Raw genomic sequence first — 22,500 nt, 5'->3', positions numbered from 1 at the left:
TCAGCAAATCCGACTTCCCCAGAAATTTTTTTTTTCGTGCGAGCGGCCATTGTTAGCGCGGGGAAAAATAATATATTTCGCGACAATAATTGATACAAACAGAAACTCGGCCTTTTAGTCCGAAAAGGAAGACAATGTTTCGACCTTTTCCCTTGGGCTAGAGTTCTTAAATGAGGTAGAAAAACAGAAAAACAAAGGAAAAGGAGACTCGGCATCAGCGCCGTCACGATTCGCTTCAACTGATATTGTTGTCCGTTTTTCGCGTCGGATTTGTGCACAATTCCACCGGCTATGTTCTAAAAAAAACAACTGCTTCATGCTTTCAGCTGTGCACTATCAAATTAAGGAGCACGTGGGAAGTTTGAAGAGCACTCAAGAAGCTAGAAATGCCCTCGGACATCGTCTCGGGAAACTCTTACGCTTCTTTCGTGCTCTCCAAACTTCCCGCGTGCTCCATAACTCGATAGTGCACGCTAAAGCATGAACCAATTGTTAAGTAAAGTACGATTTGGTATTTCCTACATAATCACTATTAACAATTGGTTCATGTGTTAGCGTGCGTTCATCGAGATTTGAAGCACGCGGGAAGTTTGGAGAGCCCGAAAGATGCTTAAGGGTTGCTTGAGGCGCACCCGAGAGCAACTCTAGCTTCTTGAGTGCTCTCCAAACTTCCCAAGTCCTTCAAGTCTCGATAAACGCACAGCTGACACATAAACCAATTGTTTTACAACATTTTCAACGCTGTAGTTTATGTATAAAGGGCAGAAATTCCCTCTCCTACGCTTCAATGCGTTGTTTATTTTGTTTCGGGAAAGTATTTCGCTATGCTTCAATGATCTTGTCTCAGATTGGTCAAAAACTGTCAGGTAAATTCATGCGTGGAAATGAAGTTAGACTTGCGAAACGAGATGAAACCGTTGATTGTTTTGTTTTCCCTTTCTCTGGGTTCTTTCTCGGGAGTTAAAAAATCCATTCCCAAAGAAAAAGTAGGCAGACCTTCATCGGCTTGTTCGCTTGTTGCCATGTCTAATTTAACTTTTTTGCGGAAACTTTTCCAGTTTTATAAGGAAAAATGCTGAAGTCACTCGCGAGAAATAAATCTTTTCGGGAGGCATTTGTTTGCTGACGTCACCAGCGTGCACGATGGAATGGGGAATGGGGAATGGGGAATCTTTAAAATGAAGAGTCTTTAAAAGCGGGAATCTTTAAAAGCGGGAACCTTTAAAATGGGGAATCTTAAAAAGCGGGAATTTTTAAAGCGGGGGAATCTTTAAAAGCGGGAGTCTTTAAAACGGGGAATCTTTAAAAGCGGGAGTCTTTGATACGAGGAATCTCCAAAAGCGGGAGTCTTTAAAAACGAACATTTTTTTTTTCGGTGGATGGCAGTGGCACTCGATTATTATTTTTATTTATTAGCCTGAATGGGAAGTCAGCCATCAGCCCTTTAAGAAATTATGACTGACCAATCTAGATCACTTTTCGCTATTATCCACAGGGTTCAAATAACAGCCGGCTGCCGGCGGCAGCCGGAAGTTTTAACACACTTGCTGGCAAGTTTTCACCAAAGAACTAGAATGTTTATAGAAAACATTTTGCTTATTGATTGTCCACTGAATTAAAAGGCGCTGTCCTGTTATGGTCAGTGAACATTTCATGTCAGAAAATAAAGCAGCCAAGAAATGTTTTAAAAGCTTTTTGGAGACGTAAACGAGTATAAAGTTTCGAAATTTGATATTCAGCTTTTTACGTATTTGTTCAAGCGTGAAACGTGCAAGTTTGTGTACACACCTTCAAATTACCGTGTTTATGTTTCTGCAGGTACATACTACCTTAAATGGAGATCTATTCTCCGTCAAATCCTGTTCAATGTCGTTTGTATAGCCTTATCACGCTACGGATTTCCCATAACTGTAAATGAAGAAGCGCGACAGTTTGTCTCGACAAAGTTGAATATTTCACGCTTTAACAAAACACCGAAAAATTGGGCCTTTCACTACGCTTTGTTATTAGATAAGGAATTGCCGCAACGAAACTTGTTAATCTAAATGATGCTGGAATTATTTTAGTATTTTAATCATGCTGAGTGTTGAAAACATGTGCTAAGTGCCCTTCCATTACAGCGTAGTTTTACTTGTGTCAACAGTCGTGAATTTTGATGGATTCATTTGCTTAAAATTGAAAAAAACAATCAATTTTTCCACACACCACTCATTCATTTGGTCCATTCCATGTCACGCTTCTAAAGATTCCTCATTTTAAAGATTCTCGCTTTTAAAGATTCCCGCTTTAAAAGATTCCCCATTTTAAAGATTCCTGCTTTTAAAGTTTACCCGTTTTAAAGATTCCCGCTTTTAAAGATTCCTCGTTTTAAAGATTCCAACTTTTAAAGAATCCCCGTTTTAAAAATTCCCGCTTTTAAAGAGTCCCCGTTTTAAAGATTCCCGCTTTTAAAGATTCCCCGTTTTAAAGATTCCCGCTTTTAAAGATTCCACGTTTTAAAGATTAACCATTTTAAAGATTTCCTCTTTTATAGATTCCCCATTTTAAAGATTCCCGCTTTTAAAGATTCCCCACTTTAAAGATTTCCCATTCCCTATTCCCCATTCTCCATTCCCCATTCCCTCATTCCCCATTCTTTGTTTTAAAGATAGCCATGCCATGGCTATAAAAGAAACCCGAGTGAACGCTCCTCGAGCGTCTAGTTTTATTTAAAAAAATAACTCTAAAATGGAGGACTGATTGTTAAACATGGCAGATCAGTTGGCAAGGACTTTGTACTGAATTATGGCTAAAGTTTCCAGCACACGTACCGCGGAATCAAAATTTGCACCAATGACGAATTTCTCCTAAAACTCATTTTAAGGAGGGAAATCAAGTTTATTTTGCAACCATAGACTTGACAGGACGAAATTCTGCGCAGTATATCAACCAACTCACCGTATTACACGTACTACTGATCTGTGCCAAGACATGGATGTGCAAGAGTCATATATGATATGGAAATGATGACATTTTGGATTGGATTTATTCATCTGTTTTAGTGTTATGGGAAAACAATCTCAATAAACATGTTTTGAATAGCTAATAACATCTTTGAAGATTATTGTACTCGGCAAAGGTGGTATTTTTTTTATTCTGAATACGATGAGCTTCTAGAATTCAAACCCTTTAGATGTTTGGCATGCCTTGTCCTTGTAAGAATATATTTTAACAGTGCTGGCGGTATGAAGGGTCGATGAAAGTAAAATTATTGTCGTGTAGATCTCCCTTGCTGCGACTCTTTTTGTCTGAAAACAACAACAACCCCAAAAATTTTGTGAGAGTTTACAGACTCTTCATTGCAATTTTCTTTTCTCAGTCTCTACAGCGCTTCCAAAATCGTGCAGCGACTTGAAGAAGCTCGATCCTAATACAAAAATTAAACCATACCAGATTGATCCTGTCGGCGAAGGATGAATGCCGCCATTTAATGGAACCTGTAACATGAGTGACAAGGACGGTGTTGGTGTGACAGGTATAAGTCACGACAGCGAGAACACGACACTGGTGGATGGATATGAAGGAAAGGGATCATATTCGCAGGACATACACTACAAAGGAGCATACATTTCTTAGTTGGTGAGCCTCATCCACATTTCTAAGCACTGCGAACAGTTCATAAAGTACGAGTGCTTCCATTCTGGATTGCAAGATAGCGTTTCGTTTTCACGCGATTCTGAGAAAATGACCTGCTGGAGTGGTGCGACACCTGCACTTCATAACTCCACACGCTGAGTGACCAACACATGTGCACAACCAAGTGACCCAAGATACCGCCGAGCCTACTGTAGCTGTGATGCAAATGATTTTGTATGGGGTGAGGATAGTGGTTTCCTTACTAACAAAACTCATCTGCCGGTTAAGCAGCTGAGGTTTGGAAACACAGGTTATAACATGAAAGGAAAATAGAACGAGCAGGGCTACCAAAATACCTTAGGAAAGTTTAAGCGCTACGGAATCGCCTGACTGGTCAATCAGCGTTGTTCTTTCCGTAAACAATACCGCCATCTTCAACGCGTGTCTATTTAATTTTTGATCGATCTATTCTGTATTTACTTGTTCATCCATTTTGTTTGAAAAGATCTGACAAGGGGGCTATGGCAATAGCGCAAAGTTGTTATGATAAAGACAAGGCAAACCTCCGAAAAAAAAGGCTAGTGACAAATTTGGTAATCATGACTTATTCTGTCGGCAATGACGTAACGTGTGACACTCCGAGCCTCCATTTTGAACTAATGAATGAATAAATCAATGAATAAACTTAAAGGTGATTCTTCAGTATTGCACGGGACATCCTGTACTGCGCATACAAATCACGTAGTCAGGCAAATAAGAGTGTGCGCATTTCGAGAATATGGTATTGGGTTTTTTCAAGTAATGGACAAGGAAAACAGGTGCAAGTTCCCTTTTGAACGAGCACGTTTACCTTTCTGTTTTATTGCATAAATTTGGTGTACACAGCATGCACGAGCATGGTGACCAATATTTTTATTCCATAAATTTGGTGTACATATTATCCCTTTTACTTAGAGAAGATTGACTGGTAATTAAGATAACGAATCGCTTTCTTGAGATGAAAATTTGACGCCCGAAAACCACTCAGCCGTGCAAGGTCAAACTCTTGGGCTTAATTAATCCGTAGCTTCTACTTTTCGAGCGCCTCACTGATGGAGCTCCTGCAGAGCATCGGCGTCACCCCAAGAGTTCCAAACGGCGCGCTAACATCAATTTTATTCACCATTTTGACTCGCGCCACAGACCTCGTCGAAAAGCAGGAACTACTTGTACTCTACAGCATCACAGGAAGTCAAGACAGGCGAAATTTTGGCAGCGCGTGCTGTTTGTAATTTTTGCGTGTAACACGTGTAACATGACAAAAATGCACTCGTTTTCAACCAATCAGAAGCGCGTTTTGTTTTTTCATTTTTATTATAAAACCTGTGAAATTATTTAAAAGTCTTCCTGTTTAAGGGAGACATTTAAAAAAATATATAAAACTTGTGGGGAGCTGTGGTGTTTTGCATATTGTTAAAGCTGCTCCACCAACTATTTCCACAAGAATGAGTCTTTGGACTTTTCTCAAGATTGGAACTACAACTTGTTCTTTAATCTTTTGCATTTTGATGGTAAACAGATTGTCATCGGTTTTTGCTGGTGCAGGTGAGTGCAATTTGACAAAGATAGCGATAAGTTGAGCCGTTTAGATATCCACCAGATGGAAGGTGTTCATGGAGACACAATTAGGTAAGCCCTGCCCTTATCCAAAGATGTTGAGAATTTTCTGGACCAGAAAATACCTGCATTACATATATATTTGACGCTAGGTTTTTACAATCTGGACGTCTTGTTTTAGCAAAATTATATCTCCGCGTCCTTAATTCTCTGTCTTTGCCGTTATCACTGTGAGAACGGTTACTGCGAACAAACTTCTAGAGGCAATTGACTGACAACTCAACTCGAGAAACGTATTAGCAATGCAATTTCTCATCTCATCGGGCTGGGAGGACATGGTTACTTGTTATTTTATGACAAATTTGAGTTTGTGGCTTTTTTTTAAATTATGAACAACGAAGAATGTGCTTTTTGAAGACAAACTAGCATTGGTACGTTGCCAGGCCATAGCGCAGTTAAGGTTAAAAAGTCTTTGTTGCTGTATGACACGTCAGTGCACGAATCCAAGCTTTGTAATTTATTTTCATTACGAAAACATTTTAAAGGGAACTGTAAAGGATCTGCTCTTGAAGTGTTTAAACTAGTGAACCATCAGAACTTTAAAATCAGTGAAGTGAGAGAAAACGATAGATGAAGAAATAAAAAAGCTATGACCGGAATTCTTGATTAAACTCCATATTTCGGCTATAATTTCTGGCTTAACGAAATATGTCTTGCCAGCTGCTCGAGCTAAAATGAATTATTTATAACACTTTCAAGTTGGTTTATTAGGAAACTTCAACTTTATCCGTAAGGCGAACATATTTAGAAGAAAAATTGATTGAATCCTGCAATCCTGCAAGGGATGATAAATATTTGATAATAAGTTGAGAACTTAAGTTTAGTATAGTGACCGTCATTTGTCACTTTAAGCATTGGGAATGCAAAAATAAACTTCATCGGAGAAAACAGGTATGAAAACGAATGCCGAAAATGTTAGTCTCCCGTAATTTCCGAGTGCTTTCGGCCTTTGAATTGTCGATCATAATTTATTATAGTTAAAGAAATGTGTTTCTTTCAAATGTAGAAGAACTATGAAGAAGGAAGCGTTTTCGGAAGTAAAAAACATTTTCACAAACAGAGAAAGATATTCCACTGTTTCCTGAAAACTTGTAGAAAACTGAAATGCAGTTAAGGATGACATGGATACTGCGCTTTTCTGAAGACAAACTAGCTTAGATACGTTGCCAGGCCATAGTTTTTTAGAGATGTGAGAGTCCAGTTTTGATCGAAACGTCTCGTTCATGTTGTTTTTTGACACTTCAGCAGACAGATGAAAATATCTCTATTTCATTTTTATCACTAAGAAATTTCATTTCAACAAATTGTGGAGGAGTTTCCTTTTCATGTCCAAACATCCAGCTATGAATTAGATGACAAATAGTTAAAAACGTGTAGGCACGAACGTTTTGAAAATTTTAGTACTAAAGTTCACGAATTATTACCTCAGTTTCCCATTTGGTTGTTTAATGGTCGTTTACATCAGTGATTCAAATGTTTTCAAACCCGCGGTGCGTAAATTGTAATTTTTCAAAAGTCCACCGTTAATGCAAATTTATCGCGTTTTCAAGTCATTGTTATCAGTTCTGAATTGTTATCAAGTTTGAACAGACAAAAAGCCTAGAAAATCCGAGAAAATAACGTGATATGATGACACTTTGTATAACAGATAACGTATTTTAGTTAGCTCTGAGACAGAACTATATTCAACATGGTTGCTTTAGTCATGGCTTTATGTAAGTATGGCATCCTCGTCTCGGAGAGGCGATGGTCAGCGCATCAGTGTTGGCGGGCTCTTGAGTGGCTCAAAAGCCCGATTCTTGAGTGGCAATCTTTGTTGCAGCTGGGACAGATGTAGTTGGTGGCCGCTTGAACTGATCCTTGACGTTTCTTTCTCGCCCCCGTCTTGATAGTCGCCTCGGCCCTGGACTTCATCTCAGCCCTGTGAGCTCCGTCCTTCACACCGCGACGCCAGGCGTTCCGGTCTGGCGCAAGGATCTCCCAGGTGTTGGGGTTGATTTCAGTGAGTTGCAGGTCGCGCTTGCAAACATCCTTGAAGTAAAGGAGTGGTCGGCCCGTGCGTCGGACGCCCTCCCGCAGTTCCCCATAAAGGACTTGAATTGGCAAGCGACCGGGGTCCATACGGTGTACATGGCCTAGCCACCGTAGGCGTCTTTGGATGAGTAGTTAAGGGATGCTAGGCATGTCGGCTCGCCCAAGGACCTCGGTGTTGGGGACTCTGTCCTGCCATTTGATCTGGAGGAGACGCCGAAGGCAGCGGAGGTGGAACCCGTTGAGCCGCTTCTCTCGTCTGGCGTATGTGGGCCATGACTCGCTACGATAGAGGAGTGTGGAAAGGACACAAGATTGGTAGACTTGCAGCTTGGTCCTCTCGCTCAGCAGGTCGTTGTTCCACACTCTTTTGTTGAGTTTGGCCATGACTCCCGCTGCCTTGGCAATCCTTGAACTGATCTCGACGTCTAGTGATGTCTTGTTTGACACTGTGGACCCTAGGTAGGTAAAAGAGTCTACCACCTCCAATTCATTATTGTCGATTGTAATGACGGGAGGTGTCAGTGCACATTGGGCAAGGATGTTGGTCTTCTTTAGGCTGATGGTAAGGCCGAAATCTTTGCAGGCGTGAGACGGCTTATCAACCAAGCGTTGGAGGCCTGCCTCGCTGTGAGATGCCAGGGCAGCATCATCTGCGAACAGCAGCTCGCGGATGAGCACCTCATGGGTCTTCGTTTTAGCGCGGAGCCTGGTAATGTTGAAGAACTTGCCGTCTGCCCTTGTCCGAATGTATACACCGTCGGAACAGTTGGCAAAGGCATACTGGAGTAACATCGAGAAGAAAATCCCGAACAAAGTTGGTGCCAGTATGTAGCCCTGTTTTACTCCACTTCTCACTGGGAAGGCATCCGAGGTGGCTCCATCAAAGCAGACGGTGCTCTGCATGTCCTCGTGGAAGGCGGCGATGATGGCAAGGAGTTTTGGTGGCCAGCCGATCTTCTGAAGGATCTGGAAGAGCCCGCTTCGACTGACCAGGTCAAAGGCTTTTGTCAGGTCCACGAAAGCGAGGAACAATGGTTGCTGCTGCTCACGACACTTCTCCTGCAGCTGACTGAGGGCGAAGATCATGTCCACTGTGGACCTGGCGGCTCTGAACCCACATTGGGTTCATTTATGAATTCCTTGACAAATGTAAAACTTCAAAGACCAAATTTACAAGTTCCATAATTAGCTCAAGTAATGACCTCCATTTATACTATTAGTAAGTCTCATACAGGGCAAATTAGCTGATAGTCCTCGCTTGACAAAACAATATTTAGAAAATCCAGAACACTTTTATCTACGTACCTTTTCTAAGTTACGGTTAAATCTTGAATTTGATAGATGAAGAGCGACTAAGCGCATGTGCTCCCAATGAGACCAAATTTTTATTCACTGAAACCCAATTTAGTTTATTTAAATTTCATGTCTATAAAAACCCAGCAAAGTTCGTGAATTAACAAAAAAAACATTCCCTAACTTCTCGGAAAGAGTTTTTTTCCTGACTTGAAGTGAAACTCTCAGACTTTTACTGACCTTGACGAATCTTTTTTCCCGACCATTTCCTGACCACTTTAGGTAAAATGAAATCTGTATCCAACTAAGTGGTCCATCCAGCCGAACTTGTATCCCAGTTTCCTCTGCATGACTGAAAGTGACTAGAAGCAAAACCAAGGTCAATCCTCAAACGGAGCATAACAGTCGATGACAGCGGGCTCTCGTTTGATGTAGCGGAACTCTTTTGACAGAAATTGTTTGTTTTTAAAACTCCATGACATAACCAGCCAGTACTTATCACTCGACACTCTGAGTTGTTGCGTGAAAATGAAAACTAGTGCCTTCTGACTATCATGGGATATCTGGATTGAGTCTTCGGCGTTTAGTCAAAATTTATCAATTATTCTGCTCAAGCTTGCCGAATTTGAGGTTATGATGATCTCATATTCAGCAAGTTGTTTGTTTTCTCGCGGACGTGTGAAAGAGTTTATTACCATGAGTTTATAATCATATTACGCATTTAGCAAATAAAAACGACCTAGTTTTCCGTTACGATGATCTGCGAGTCACGTGTTCTATTGTAGTTTTGTTATTTCTTTACTTGTAAGCTCTCGAGCAAGACGATTTTCTCCGCCATTGCTTCACAGGTCACCCACACACCTTTTCTTTGACTTCGCTGACGAATTCATTGAGCATATTTGTCGAAGTTGGGTTATGAGTTGAGAGCACGTAGGTTATTTAGTAAATAAACCCCTTCGGGCGGCTGCTATGTCGGCTGATAATGTCCGCGGCTGACAGATTGGCCGAAAAATGAATATTTGGCCGAGAAGCGAAGCTTCGAGGGCAAACATGAAATTTTGAGGACAATCTCTCTGCCAAGGACATTATCAGCCGACATACCAGCAAGCCAGAACGGGGTTTATTTATTTTATGACCCTCCCATCAAATTTCACAGCGCAATTAAACTGCGCGTAAACAGAGTAAAAAAGCCAGTGGTGATCTGATGGCGAATGCGCGTGGCTGACCCAAGCAAGCAAAAAAAAGAATAACGAGTTTGGTTTCCTTCCCTGTAAATAGGAGAACAGAAAAGTTGAAACTCTTGTGTTGACTATGTTTCTTTTTCACGGAAAAAATTGGAGGACAAATATCGACGCGGACGGGGGTTATTGCGTGATAACTGTCCTGTGATTTTGCAGTACGTGACGTAAAGTAACCAATAAAATCGCGCCGAGATTGATGGAAAGGTTATAAAAGCCCATAACATGGCTCAGTTCAGCCAATCAGACGGCTACAAATTCAATAGCCGTGCTCCAGATTTTTACCGATTGGTGTAAGTCAGATACTAAACCAAAGAATCAAACATCGAATATCCTTTGCCATTCAACTCCAAGTAGCTCGTTTGAGAATGCGCACGAAGATATCATAATCGTTGCTGGAATAGATAAGTTAAAATTATATTTTTTGTGCTATATTATCCCACTGTTTTGATATATGCTTAAACAACTTTTTACCTCAGTGTCGGTGGATATTCTTCAAAACTTCGGTGAATAGTTGTTTATTATAATCCATCAACTATTTCTGTTTGCGCAGTATTGCCGGGTCTAAACGAATCACACGACCAAATAAGCCCCGACTGCAACTGGGAATATTCGAGGATATACCTCGAGTGCTATTCCCCAAACTTGATGCTCACTTCGATAGTAAGTAAGTAAGTAAGTAAGTAACAACTTTATTTAATAAGTGTTACAGAAGAGGGGACATTTTATTTTCCATAAAGTTGTACTAGAGAACACTGAAAAGTGAGTATCCCACGCAATAAACGGTATCAACCTATTCGTAAACATTTTTCCTACAAGTTACGAAATATTTTGAGGGTAATAACCACAATGGTGTCCATTTGGTGAGAAATATGCTCGCACATGTCGTATAACTGTTACTGGACATTATCTGTTCCTCGAAGTTTACTGTTCACATCTCGAAACAGGGAATGTCCGAGGATGAGTATTAGTGCCGCATATTTCCCCACCAAATAGTTGTTTTGTTTATCTGTAGTTTTAATAACACTGTTCATTTTAAATCAAATTATTTTCAGCTTTTGGTTGCCGAAGTCTGCATTTTTTGAAGCAGATTGGAGGTCTTGCTTTGCAAGATCACGTCATTAAAGAAATTAACTTAACCACGGAAATGGAGCTAAACGGTGATTGTAGACACCAGTGCCTTCAGGAAAGCTCTTGTGTGTCGGTGAACATCGGTCTATCAAAAAACGACAGCATGAGGATCTGCCAGCTTAGTGACTCTGACCACACCCAACATCCTGATGATCTCAAACCAAAAAAGGACTTTCTCTACTGGGCTACTACGGTATAAAATTACAGCTTTAATACATAAGGAATGATATATTAATCCTTAATTGACAATAGTGAACGCATTGCCAGTCATTCATCAGCTTGACAGAGCGACGAAAAAGGCGAGTGACGTGCTATCAGCTAATTAACAATTATTCCACGAGCGCGCGTTGGATATGAGATGATAGATAGCCAACGAGGCGCGTAGCGCCCAGTTGGCTATAATCATCTCATATCCAACAAGCGCGAGTGGAATAATTGTTTTATTAAAAACATTAAATCTAATATTAAATTTTACTACATTTTTTTAGCTCTCTTTTAATTTTAAGCTGACGTGTACGCTTACCATATTTGTAGATTATGGTATCTTGGCTCATATACCATAACGGCTAAGCCAATAAAAAGTCTTGAAGAACATTATCCAATGACTCAGTTTTTAATAATTGGTGATATCAAACATACGTAAAAATTGTCGCGATTTTACATATGTGTAGTTACAACTTTTCTCAGGGCTGGAAATCCTTGTTAAAAGCCGCAGTTTATACGATAAAATACTCTGCTATCCACTTTGATTTTACTAGACTATGCATCACTTAAAATGTTTTTCTATCTCTTTAGAATCCATGCTCTAGTAACCACTGTCTCCATGGTGCAACTTGTTTTAGTGGATTTACAGATAAGAGATACGTTTGCCTGTGTCAAGCTGGTTACACGGGAGAAAATTGCGAAAAAGGCAAATATTTTTTACGTGATGTTACATTGAAGGCTAGCTTTCAGTATTGTACAGGACCCAAACAAGATGGGAAAACCAGGTTGTATGTTATAGGTCTCTTAGGAAATTGTGTAGTTTCGTGACACATACTTATTTTCAATTTGGTGAGCTTTCAATTCTTTTTATTGTTCAGATATAGATGAGTGTGCTAACCGCGCCAACGACTGCCACGTGCACGCCCTGTGTACTAACACTGACGGAAGTTATACCTGCACCTGCAAATGTGCATACCACGGTGATGGAAAAAATTGCACCGGTTAGTCTTGAATTTGGTAAAATTCAATTGTGATGATTGCGACAACATTACAAGTACTTTTTACTCGTGGATATGTGAAGCGCAGGTACGAATAATGGAAATCGATAGACAAATTTCGTGGCGTACGTACGGCCTCAGGAGTATGAGGAGAGCATGGTACGCGTGAGCTAATTTTTGAATGGGTGGGACACTTTGAGTAACTGATGTTTTCAGTTTGTAAAAGGAAAAGAGCATTTAATTCCAAACTTTCAAAAGTCCCTTCCAATTTATAGGACGTAAACTCAAAAGACGTAATCTAAACATCATGTAGGCTTTGAGGAAAAATATTTTTCTTTGAAAAGAGAGCACCCTACTGTTCGAATCAGCGACTTTTGCCGAAAAGGGCCGCTAAATCTGCGAATAACTCAAGTTATTCAAAAGAATGATGGAGCCGAGGAAAGGTCGATCGGGGGTATGATGAAATATCTTAAGGCGCTGAATGATAGAATATCCCAAACCAAAAGTCTCAAAAAATATAATGGCGATAAAATAACAAAAGCCTTTTCCAACTGACAGGCGAAATTAGCATAGGTAATCTTTATTGGAGTTCTGTATCACTAATATGTCGTGGAGTCTAACCTCCCCCCTTCCTGTGTCTACACAAATTTACCCTCCGTCACCCGGTAACTAAGTGGTTGTTATTAACAAAACCGTTCTTACCCCTCCACCAAAGCAGATTGTATCCGTCATTTAAAGAATTACCGATTATTTGAAATTTCGCGCTGAAGTATACGGCTTAGACTCGATTCTTCAAGCTTTAGGTCTCTTAACAAAAGAAATTAATCCCCTCAAACAAAGAAAATGACCATAGATGGTGTGTTTTTGAGCCCTATTGATAGATGGGTTTGATATGTCGCAGTTGTTGTTTGGTCTCGTCACGCAATGCGCTCTCTTCACCTTCCCAGTGGCGTAACGAGACCAAACAACGGATGAAAATGAGACTTCACTTGCTTGTGTGTAGACCCTCGTAATTAGTGCTTCGGCACGAGGGGTTTTCACTTTACCGCGGAAAAACTCCATTTTATCTCCAGGAGACCTTAATCAAATATATTTCGCGGTCTCCGTTTTTCGAATAAGAGAAAATACATCGAAAGAAGAGAAAGAATCACATTTCTAAGGCTTTCATGAGGGCATTACAACGAGGGAGCTTTTACCTATCTAGACTTTATCCCTATGCGTGGAATACATGATAAAATGTAGGTTGTTTACACGGAAATGATATGTAATGGGGTGACGCCCAAGGCAGCATAAGGCGAATTTTATTGGTAGAAAAAGCGAAAGTGCATGAGAGTTGCCTAGAAATTTAATAAAAAAAGCATTTTGTTTAAGGTGGTTTTGGTGGGGGAAACCTTCGACCATTCACGATTAGCGCGAAGTTAATTCCCTGAAATGGGATTCCCCAGGGGAGAGAGAGGTTGTGTAATGACGCTTGCAGAATATTTGTCTCGCATCGAACTAAAATTCCTTGACCAAAACTTCATTGACTGATTCATATGGCAATCACAAACCCTTATCACTCTAAAAAGAAATAGAAAATTATCACGCCTATTACTACGGCAGAACGGATCCCTTTTTCCTGGTGATCTTTTGCGCTGGCCTCTATACTTGCAACTGAAGGAGAATTTCTCGCTCACGCCATATGTTCTCCAATTGCTCCTACTATAACCAGACCTTGGGTATGAGTCACTGACATCTGAATAAAAGTGACGCTCAAATTTGTTTCTCTCGAAAGAAAAAGAGTCAAAAGGACAAGGAAAATCTTGCTATCGCACGCCAGACTAGACGAGCGATTAAAATTTTATGCAGACATATCTTGCATATCATGACAGTTAAAAAGTTCAAATAAAAACATGACTGTTTTGCCAAAATGTGGAGGCATTCGAGGCAGGAAGTTGGGTTCTTTTGGGATTGGCGAAAATTTGGTAAGCGGTTCAAATTGGAGATTGCACTTATTATACGTTACCTGTTAACAGATTTTTCACTTAAACTTACAAAAAAGGGCAAAAAAGCTTCAGTGCGACAATTATGCGTAGGTGGATGCCCCTCTGAAATTATTCTGAGATGTTTATCTTCTTTTGTGGGGTCACGTACAGCAAGAACTGAAATGATTATATGGCCGGATCTACATAGTTTGCTGATTCAAACGGTAAAATGCTCTCTCTTCAAAGAAAAAAATTTTCCCTATAGTTTAATGAAGTACAGATCACACCTATTAAGATGTTGCTGCAAGAACAAGTTCTGTTTTAAATCACGTGCAATCCTGAAATGCTTGTAAGATGTTTATCGCTTTCTACTATCTTCCATAGTGTCACGGAAAAAACTGAAAACACAACGTACTAGTGGCATTAACCCAGAAATCACAAAAGGAGAGAACTCAACTGTGTGTCGAGTGCGAATTTCGATAATCCAAAAAAAACAATAGGTAGGACTGGGAAACATCACAGGGAGCCCACACAAGCGGCGTGTCTGGTCGTTTGTTCGAAATATAAAAAATGTATGGGAGAATATTGAAGAGTCGTAATATCGTAAACTTATCTCGAGGAATGTCTATGTTAGGCTCAACATAAATGTAAACCTACCTTACTTGCTGTGTATTGTCGTTTCTGTGGTTCTAAATGGCGAAGTTGAGCGATTTGGTAGATTCTGCGTTGAGAGTTGCTTCACGTTATAAGAAGACAAGGGTGGAAAGCTCATTTTCGACCACTCCAGCGTGAAGCCGATTTCACCCAGAAATTAGAATCCCCCGGCTTCCAAATCGAACACCAGATAAACTAAAAGGTTGACGCTTCTCCTCGTGCCATTCAATCGAAGATCCATTCAAAATCCAAGCGCTAACCGCCAAAAAACTTTCGAGAATTGCAGCTTTCCAAGCGATCGGCATCCGCGGCAAATATTTGCTGTGCCAGGGAGCAACTGTCACCCTGTTTGCTCCACGCTGATTGGATGATGATAAACAATGCCCTGTTTCAAATGCTTTATGTGAGAGGGGAGTCAGGGGCCTATTCGCGCCGGCGATTCATCTACTGACTAGCCTGGTGTGAGGTTTATGGCGCATCATGATCTGAATTCTATTGTTACACTCACTCACTCACGCATTTATGCACTACGCACTCCCTCACTCACTGATCTCAGCAACATATATAGCTTCGCCTCCTACAGGAGGCAGTGGCCACAAAAAATTTTGTGAAAATTGACACACCCTTTATTTCAAATTTTCTTTTCTCAGTTTCTTCAGTGCTTCCAAAATCTTGCAGTGACTTGAAGAAGCTCGATCCTAATGTCAAAATTGGACCATGCCTGATTGATCCCGATGGCGATGGAGGATTGTCGGCATTTAATGTCACCTGTGACATGAGCGACAAGTACGATGTTGGCGTGACTGTAATAAGTCACGACAGCGAGAACCGGACACTGGTGGACGGATATGAAGTACAGGGATCATATTCACGGGACATACACTACAAAGGAGCAACCATTTCTCAGCTGGTGAGCCTCGTCAACATTTCCCAGCACTGTGAGCAGTTCATAAAGTACGAGTGCCGCGGTTCTACTTTGAAAGATGCCTCTTGGGTTTCACGTGATTATGTGGCAATGACCTACTGGAGTGGTGCAACACCTGAAAATCATATGTGTGCATGCGGAATTACCAACACATGTGCAAAACCATCAGTGTACTGTAACTGTGATATAAATGATGATGTATGGCGTGAAGATAGTGGTGTCCTTACTAACAGGACTCATCTGCCGGTTAAGCAGCTGAAGTTTGGAGACACAGGTAAAGTCCCAAAAGGGCATGACGAGTGGGGCTACCATACCTTGGGAAAATTCAAGTGTTACGGAATTGCCTGATTAGTCGTCAACTTTGCTCTTTCCGTAAACAATACTGTGATTTTTGACATGTGTCTAATGAATGTGAGATCGATCGATTCATTTACTTAATTGTTAATTTAGTTTGAAAAGATGTGATCAATGGGCTCGCCATAATGTAATTTGGTAAGCTGGAAACTCATATAACCCTTTTATATGAAGACAATGTAAACTTCCAGAAGTGGTGATTAGTGACAAACGCAGTAATGACGAGTTATTTTGGGAAGTATTGAAAGCATCGAACCTTTTCGCTAGTATCGATATTTTCCGATCAGACCTCTGTATCGACAGTATCGAATATTTGGTATCAGTATTGACCCATCCTTATTTAACCATAGTCAAGCATGCATATGCAAAACAAATAGATTCCATGTTGCCTGGTGTGCTGTGCCTGGTCAGTAATAGATCGTAGAATGATAATAATAATTAATAATAATATTATTAATTTCTATTGCGCAATTATCAATATAAATTTTCAATCGCGCCTTACAATATGATCTTAATACAAATATGTGTAAATGTGAATTTAAATATATAAATACAAGTAGGAAATATAACACTATAAAAAGGCTAGTCTAAAAAGATAAGTCTTTATTGTCGTCTTGAATTTATTAATTGAACTCAGGTCCCTGAGATCACTAGGAAGCTCGTTCCATAATTTGGGGGCGGCCACGAAGAATGACCGGTCTCCGAGAGTCTTGCGAGACTTCAAAGTAGGATAGTTTAACGTCAAGGAGTTCATTGAGCGCAGGCAATATCTACTTCATGATACATCTCTAATTGAGATGAATTCGCCAATATAGACGGGCGCCAGACCGTGGATAGCTTTAAAAGTACTGAAAAGCCCTTTAAAGATAATTCTATATTGACGTGTAACCAGTGCAATGATTTCAGAAGCGGCGTTACATGGTAGTATTTGCTTTCTTGAAATATAAGGCGCGCGGCTGCATTTTGTACCCGCTGCAACTTATGTAGGTGGCAGTGAGGCACTCCATACAGTAGACTGTTACAATAATAAATTCTGCTAGATATAAAAGCATGAATCAGGGTTTCCGTGTCTTCCATGGAAAGGTATTTTCTAATTCTACAAATGTTATATAAATGAAAAAACGCCGCGGAACTTGCCATAGTAATATGCTCTACCATAGACAGATTCGAATCTAGCCACACTCCGAGATTTTTGACTGGTGAGTGCGGGACTATATCTGCATCACCGACTTTCACATGATCTACATTGACTTTAGCAAGCTAATGCTTCGTTCCAATCAACAGAAACTCAGTTTTAGTCTCCTTAATCAAGAGTCGATTTTCGTGCATCCAGTTCCTTATCACTCTAACACAACTCTCCATGGCAGCGACAGCATCAGACTGACCATTCTCATCTGCTGGGCTGAAAGATACATAAAGCTGATTGTCATCCGCGTAGCAGTGGACTGTAGGCAAGAGGTCTTGGACAATACTCAGCAGAGAACTGGTGTAGATTGAGAACAGCAAAGCTCCGAGGCAGGAGCCTTGCGGTACACCACAGTCCAGATTAAACCTCTCGGAAGTAAATCCACGAACAAATATACGTTGACCACGCCCCGACAGATACGACCTGTACCACTCAATAACCGTTCCCCCGATGCCAAGGCTGCCAAGGGCCCTCAGAAGGATAACATGGTCAACCGTTTCAAAGGCTGGGCTTAAATCGAGTAAAACCAAGAGTGTCACGTGCTGCTTATTCATGTTTAGAAGGATGTCATTTTTCACTGTTAGCAACGCCGTCTCCGCACTATGACTCGCTCGAGAGGCCGACTGCGCGATAGGATATAAACCGTTGGCGGACATATGACTAGAAGTTCTATCTAAGGCTGCCTTTTACGTGAGCTTCGACACGAATGCCAAATTGCTAACTTGCAGGTCTAAGGTTCTTGTTTCCTGCATCAAGTCCAGGCTTGATACACGAGCAACCGCCGAGAGTGTCACTTAAATTTTGAAGTACTATTCAGCTGGGGAGCGTTTTATCGGGGGGACTTTTTTTTAACTTTTTTAAATGATAAACTAGCGAGTAGCACTGCACGAACTGAAATTTGAAAAAACTTGATTTATTCTTTTATGTGTTTCGTCTGACAATAGCAGACTTCGTTTGGGGGTTTTTATAAGTAGGGGATCTATTGTGTGAAGGAAGCAGGAAGTAAGATAAGTTTTAACATTAGTCAAACATTCGCTTAACAAATAGATTTCATGTTGCCGCGCGTCTATTCGGCAATAGATCACGGAATGACGGTGGCGTACGAGGCACACGAGGAAAAGCCGAGAGTGTCGCTTAAATTTCTGTTAAATTTTCATTCAGCTTGTGAATGTTAGATCGGGGATGATGCAATTTTGTGTATGGATAACAGTATTTAATATAACATTCACAATTTCCTAGAGTTTGATAACTGGATAAACTGCCTTATTTTTCACTAACAATACTATAAAGTTGTAATTGGATGGTGTAATCGTCTATAATTGGAAATTAAACGAGACTTACCTGTAAGTTGAAGTTTGATTGTAATTCTATGAGTCATCAGCCAGGAGTGTGGGGAGTGGTACGAGAGAGAGAGTAGCGCAATGCATCAACCAGGCTTTAGACGGCCCAATGACTGCCTCAATAATTAACATACCACACTGTGTGGGGATATAAACTGCAAATAGGGTGGGCGTACCACACCCCCACTCCTGGCTGATGACTCATAGAATTACAAACCTCAACTTACAGGTAAGTTTCGTTTAATTTCCAATTCTATTTCATCATCAGCCTAGGTCGTCAGGGACTGGTACGAGATTTTAGAGCAATCATAGAGGCATCATTAGGAGATATTGTATTTCAAAAAACTAGGTGAACATGATATGACCATGGTTTATTAGTCGTCAGCAAGCGCAACACTTGTGTATTACAACATGATAATGTTAATACAACTCGTAATAAAAGAAGAGTCAAATTTTACGAAAAACATTTTTTTTTATTTCTTTTTTCTTTTTATTTTTTATGAGTAAAATCACTCGTTGGTGTCAGCCAAACACAGAATCGTGTCACCAAAATTGAATGCATTGTTGACTGGTTTAGGTTAGTAACACATCAATACCTGCAGATTTCAACACTCTTGCACCACCTGAAGATGTTGTCTTTGCTGACTGGGCCATGAGGTTTACATGGCTAAGTAGTAATTGACCAGAATCGTTTCGAATGACTTGGGTTTTCTTAATGTACTCCTGTAAATATTTAATAACACATAACTTTTCATCTTCTGGATATGAAAGAAACTCAACAGGTTTAAAATGGGTACCCACACGACTTTTCTTAACTTTTTCAGTAATTACAAAGGTACATTTGTGGTCTGAGAGCTCCATATTTTTAAACTGAAAAGAATCTGACTGTCGATCTGACACCTTTGTCCACTGAGAAGAGTTAACAAGAAAGTCAGCTTTAAGGTCAAACTCCTTCAAGGAAAGCTCTGATACAGATGCACCTTTACGGAAATAATTCAACTCAATGCTCAGATCCCACGTTGGTGTGTATCTAGGCAAGGAAGGACGAAGGTCATAAATCCCTTTCATAAAACGCTTCACTATGGGAAGCTGTCCAATTGGGAGTGATGAGTTGGTATTAAGCTGAAGGATAGAAGATAACATACTTCTTACGGTGTTCACAGTGCTGTAGGACATTCTATTCTCATGTAGCATAGTTAGGAAATCAAGAGCTATTGTTAAATTTTGAGTGATGTCAGCAGAGGGTACCATGCTTGAGTGGGCCAGTCAGGACCCACTAGCACACAAGTTGCCTGATCCTGAATGATTTTCTGTAGCACCTGTAAGATACAGCTGAAAGGGGGAAAACAGTAGAGTTTTATTATCAGACCATGAAATAATGAAAGCATATATGAATGATGCTCCTGGGTCTGGTCTGAATGAGCAAAAGATAGGCAGTTGCTTATTCAATCAAGAAGCGAATAAATAAATCTCTGGGCTAAAGTTAAGGGTCTTGAGAGCCTTAGTCAAAATTTCAGGGTTGAGCATCCATTCGGTATCTTGGGAATGGAAATGGCTTGATTCACCACCTAAAATTTCATTGGAGGAACCAGGAATATGGGCGGCTGTAAGCCAACAGATATTGTGTGAAATGCGGAATTCCCAGATCTGAACTACAAGAGAATCACATTCTTCACTATGACATGTACCCATGTTGTTTATTTGAGAGACAGCAGAGGTATTATCAATCACAATTTTAACGTGTTTGTCAGAAAGGGAGGAATGGAAACACTGGAGAGCAAAAAATGCTGCAAGTAACTCAAGGTAATTTATGTGATGCCTGCTTTCTGTGGGTAGTCACATCCCACCTGTTGATAGATCATTAATAACTGCACCCCATCCTTGGAGAGATGCATCTGAATACAAAGTTACTTCTACTGGGGGACAACATATGGTATTAAAACTGCTATCAAGGTTACATAACTACCAGTGTAGTCCGCGTTTTACTAGTCCGTGTTTTACTAGTCCGCGTTTTACTAGTCCAGTCCAACCCAGTCCAGTCCAATCCAGTCCAGTCCAATCCAGTCCAGTCCAATCCAGTCCAGTCCTCTAAATACAATACAAATATACTGGAAATACCATATCACCTATGTATGTAAACAAATCGCTAAATCAATAGGTATTATATTTAGGTCTCGCTTTTCCCTATCCTTTGCAACCAAGCTCACTTTGTATTACACCTTAGTTTATCCTTATATCGTCTATTGTAACTCCGTCTGGTCGTCCACATACGTATCTACCTTAAATAGAATTTATTATTTCCAAAAGCGAGCTTTGCGGGCTATCACCAACTCAGACTATCGAGACTACTCTGCCCCTTTATTCTCCAAACTAGGAGTTTTAGATATTTTCCAAGTCAATACGTTTGAAATCGCTAAATTTATGTTTTATTTCAAAAATAACTTATTGCCCCCATTGCTTCTCGGTCTTTTTGTAAGGAATAGCCAAATTCACAACTATGGTACCAGAACAGCCAGTAATTATCGAACGCATTTGTGCCGTACAAATGTCAAGCAGTTTACAATTCTCTACCAAGGTCCTAAAATTTGGAACTCTCTCCCTATTTCAGTCACTCGTTCGTCAAACTTTCTTAGCTTTAAAGCGAAATTGCAAGAGTTTTTACTTAAATAATCACTGAATTGGCCAAGCCGCACATTCGCAGCCCTTTTTCTTTACTTAATTTATTATTCTAAGTGAGGCGGCTCTCCCATAAGCCTGGTGGCTTCTTGGGTCTTATCGCTGTAATTAACTATTTATTAATTGTTAAAATAAGACAAGTAAAGATGATGATGATGATGATGATGCCCTTGTCCTCTTCTTAGTTTTCTCTAAGGTTAACTGAATTTACAAAGGCGTAATGATTCAGAATGTGCAGTTAACTAAATAATGGTAATTGAACTAACTGGAGTGCAATTTGGGCTGAAATCATAAGCATGATTTCAAAATCGAACGAGCGCGGAGCGCGAGTTCGATTTGAAATCACAAGTATGATTTCAGACCAAAATTGCACGACACGAGGTTCAATTACCACTTTATTACATCCATTTTGAAATCGCCCAAATACAGGACTTGATCAATTCAAATATTACTGATGCAGTACTGAGCCGACTTTTAAATAAAAAGAGGAACCGGAAGCGCTTTTACATCTTTTTTTTGTATGCAAAACAGAAAGACTTTGGCGTCACGTGTCAAAAACTCAGTCAAGCGTAAAACGATGCGATTTAGAGCAAAAAATGGTGCGATTCGTGAATAAATCGCACCAATTAGAGCCAATCAGATTACAGGGACCACCAGTGATTTCAAAATGATGTAACAAAGGTGAAAATCGTACAACGCCTTGATTGATTTATTGGGAATAGTGGTTTATTAGGCATAGTATACTTAGTGATAAATTAAAGGCTCTTAGCTTAAATCCGTATATCATCAACTGGTATCTTAGTTTTTTACGAAATCGCAAACAACGGTTAGTGTTTGGGAGTAGCAGCTATTGCTGGTATAATGTAAACAAAGGCACAACACAGGGCAGCGTCAGTGGCCCTTAATTGTTTAATCTTTTCATTAATGATCTCGATCTTGTAAACTGTCCTGATGCTTCTCTTAGTAAATATGCCGATGATACTATAATGCAAGTTTTTGTAAGTAAGGCCGGAACTGATTGAGCTAGTGATGTAATTTCGCAATACCTTAGCTGGTCAGGTACTAACTATATGCCTTGCAATATTTCCAAGTGTAAAGAATTAGTTTTGAAGAAGAAGGGACAAGTAAATCCTACTCCTATTGGTAGTATAGAGCAGGTCGAATTTCTACTGCTACTCGGAGTGACTTTGCAAAACAATGGAAGATTTACAGAGCACATTAAACGAAAACTC

At 40.2% G+C, this 22,500-nt stretch overlaps 1 protein-coding gene across 1 annotated transcript; it reads left to right on the top strand.

Moving 5' to 3' along the window:
* The first annotated feature begins 5,062 nt into the window (after positions 1–5,062).
* LOC148735542 (uncharacterized) lies at positions 5,063–11,999 on the top strand. The gene is made up of 3 exons (XM_088752968.1): positions 5,063–5,199; positions 10,892–11,160; positions 11,763–11,999. The coding sequence occupies exons 1-3, from the start codon at positions 5,100–5,102 to the stop codon at positions 11,997–11,999; spliced, it is 606 nt and encodes a 201-aa protein (XP_088609094.1). The 5' UTR covers positions 5,063–5,099.
* The last annotated feature ends 10,501 nt before the right edge of the window (positions 12,000–22,500 follow it).

The sequence above is a fragment of the Stylophora pistillata genome, chromosome 3 (genome assembly GCF_964205215.1).
Source record: "Stylophora pistillata chromosome 3, jaStyPist1.2, whole genome shotgun sequence".
Taxonomy (NCBI): domain Eukaryota; kingdom Metazoa; phylum Cnidaria; class Anthozoa; order Scleractinia; family Pocilloporidae; genus Stylophora; species Stylophora pistillata.
The sequence above is the reverse complement of the archived record's forward strand: the minus strand, read 5'-3'. Positions and strand labels throughout refer to the sequence as shown.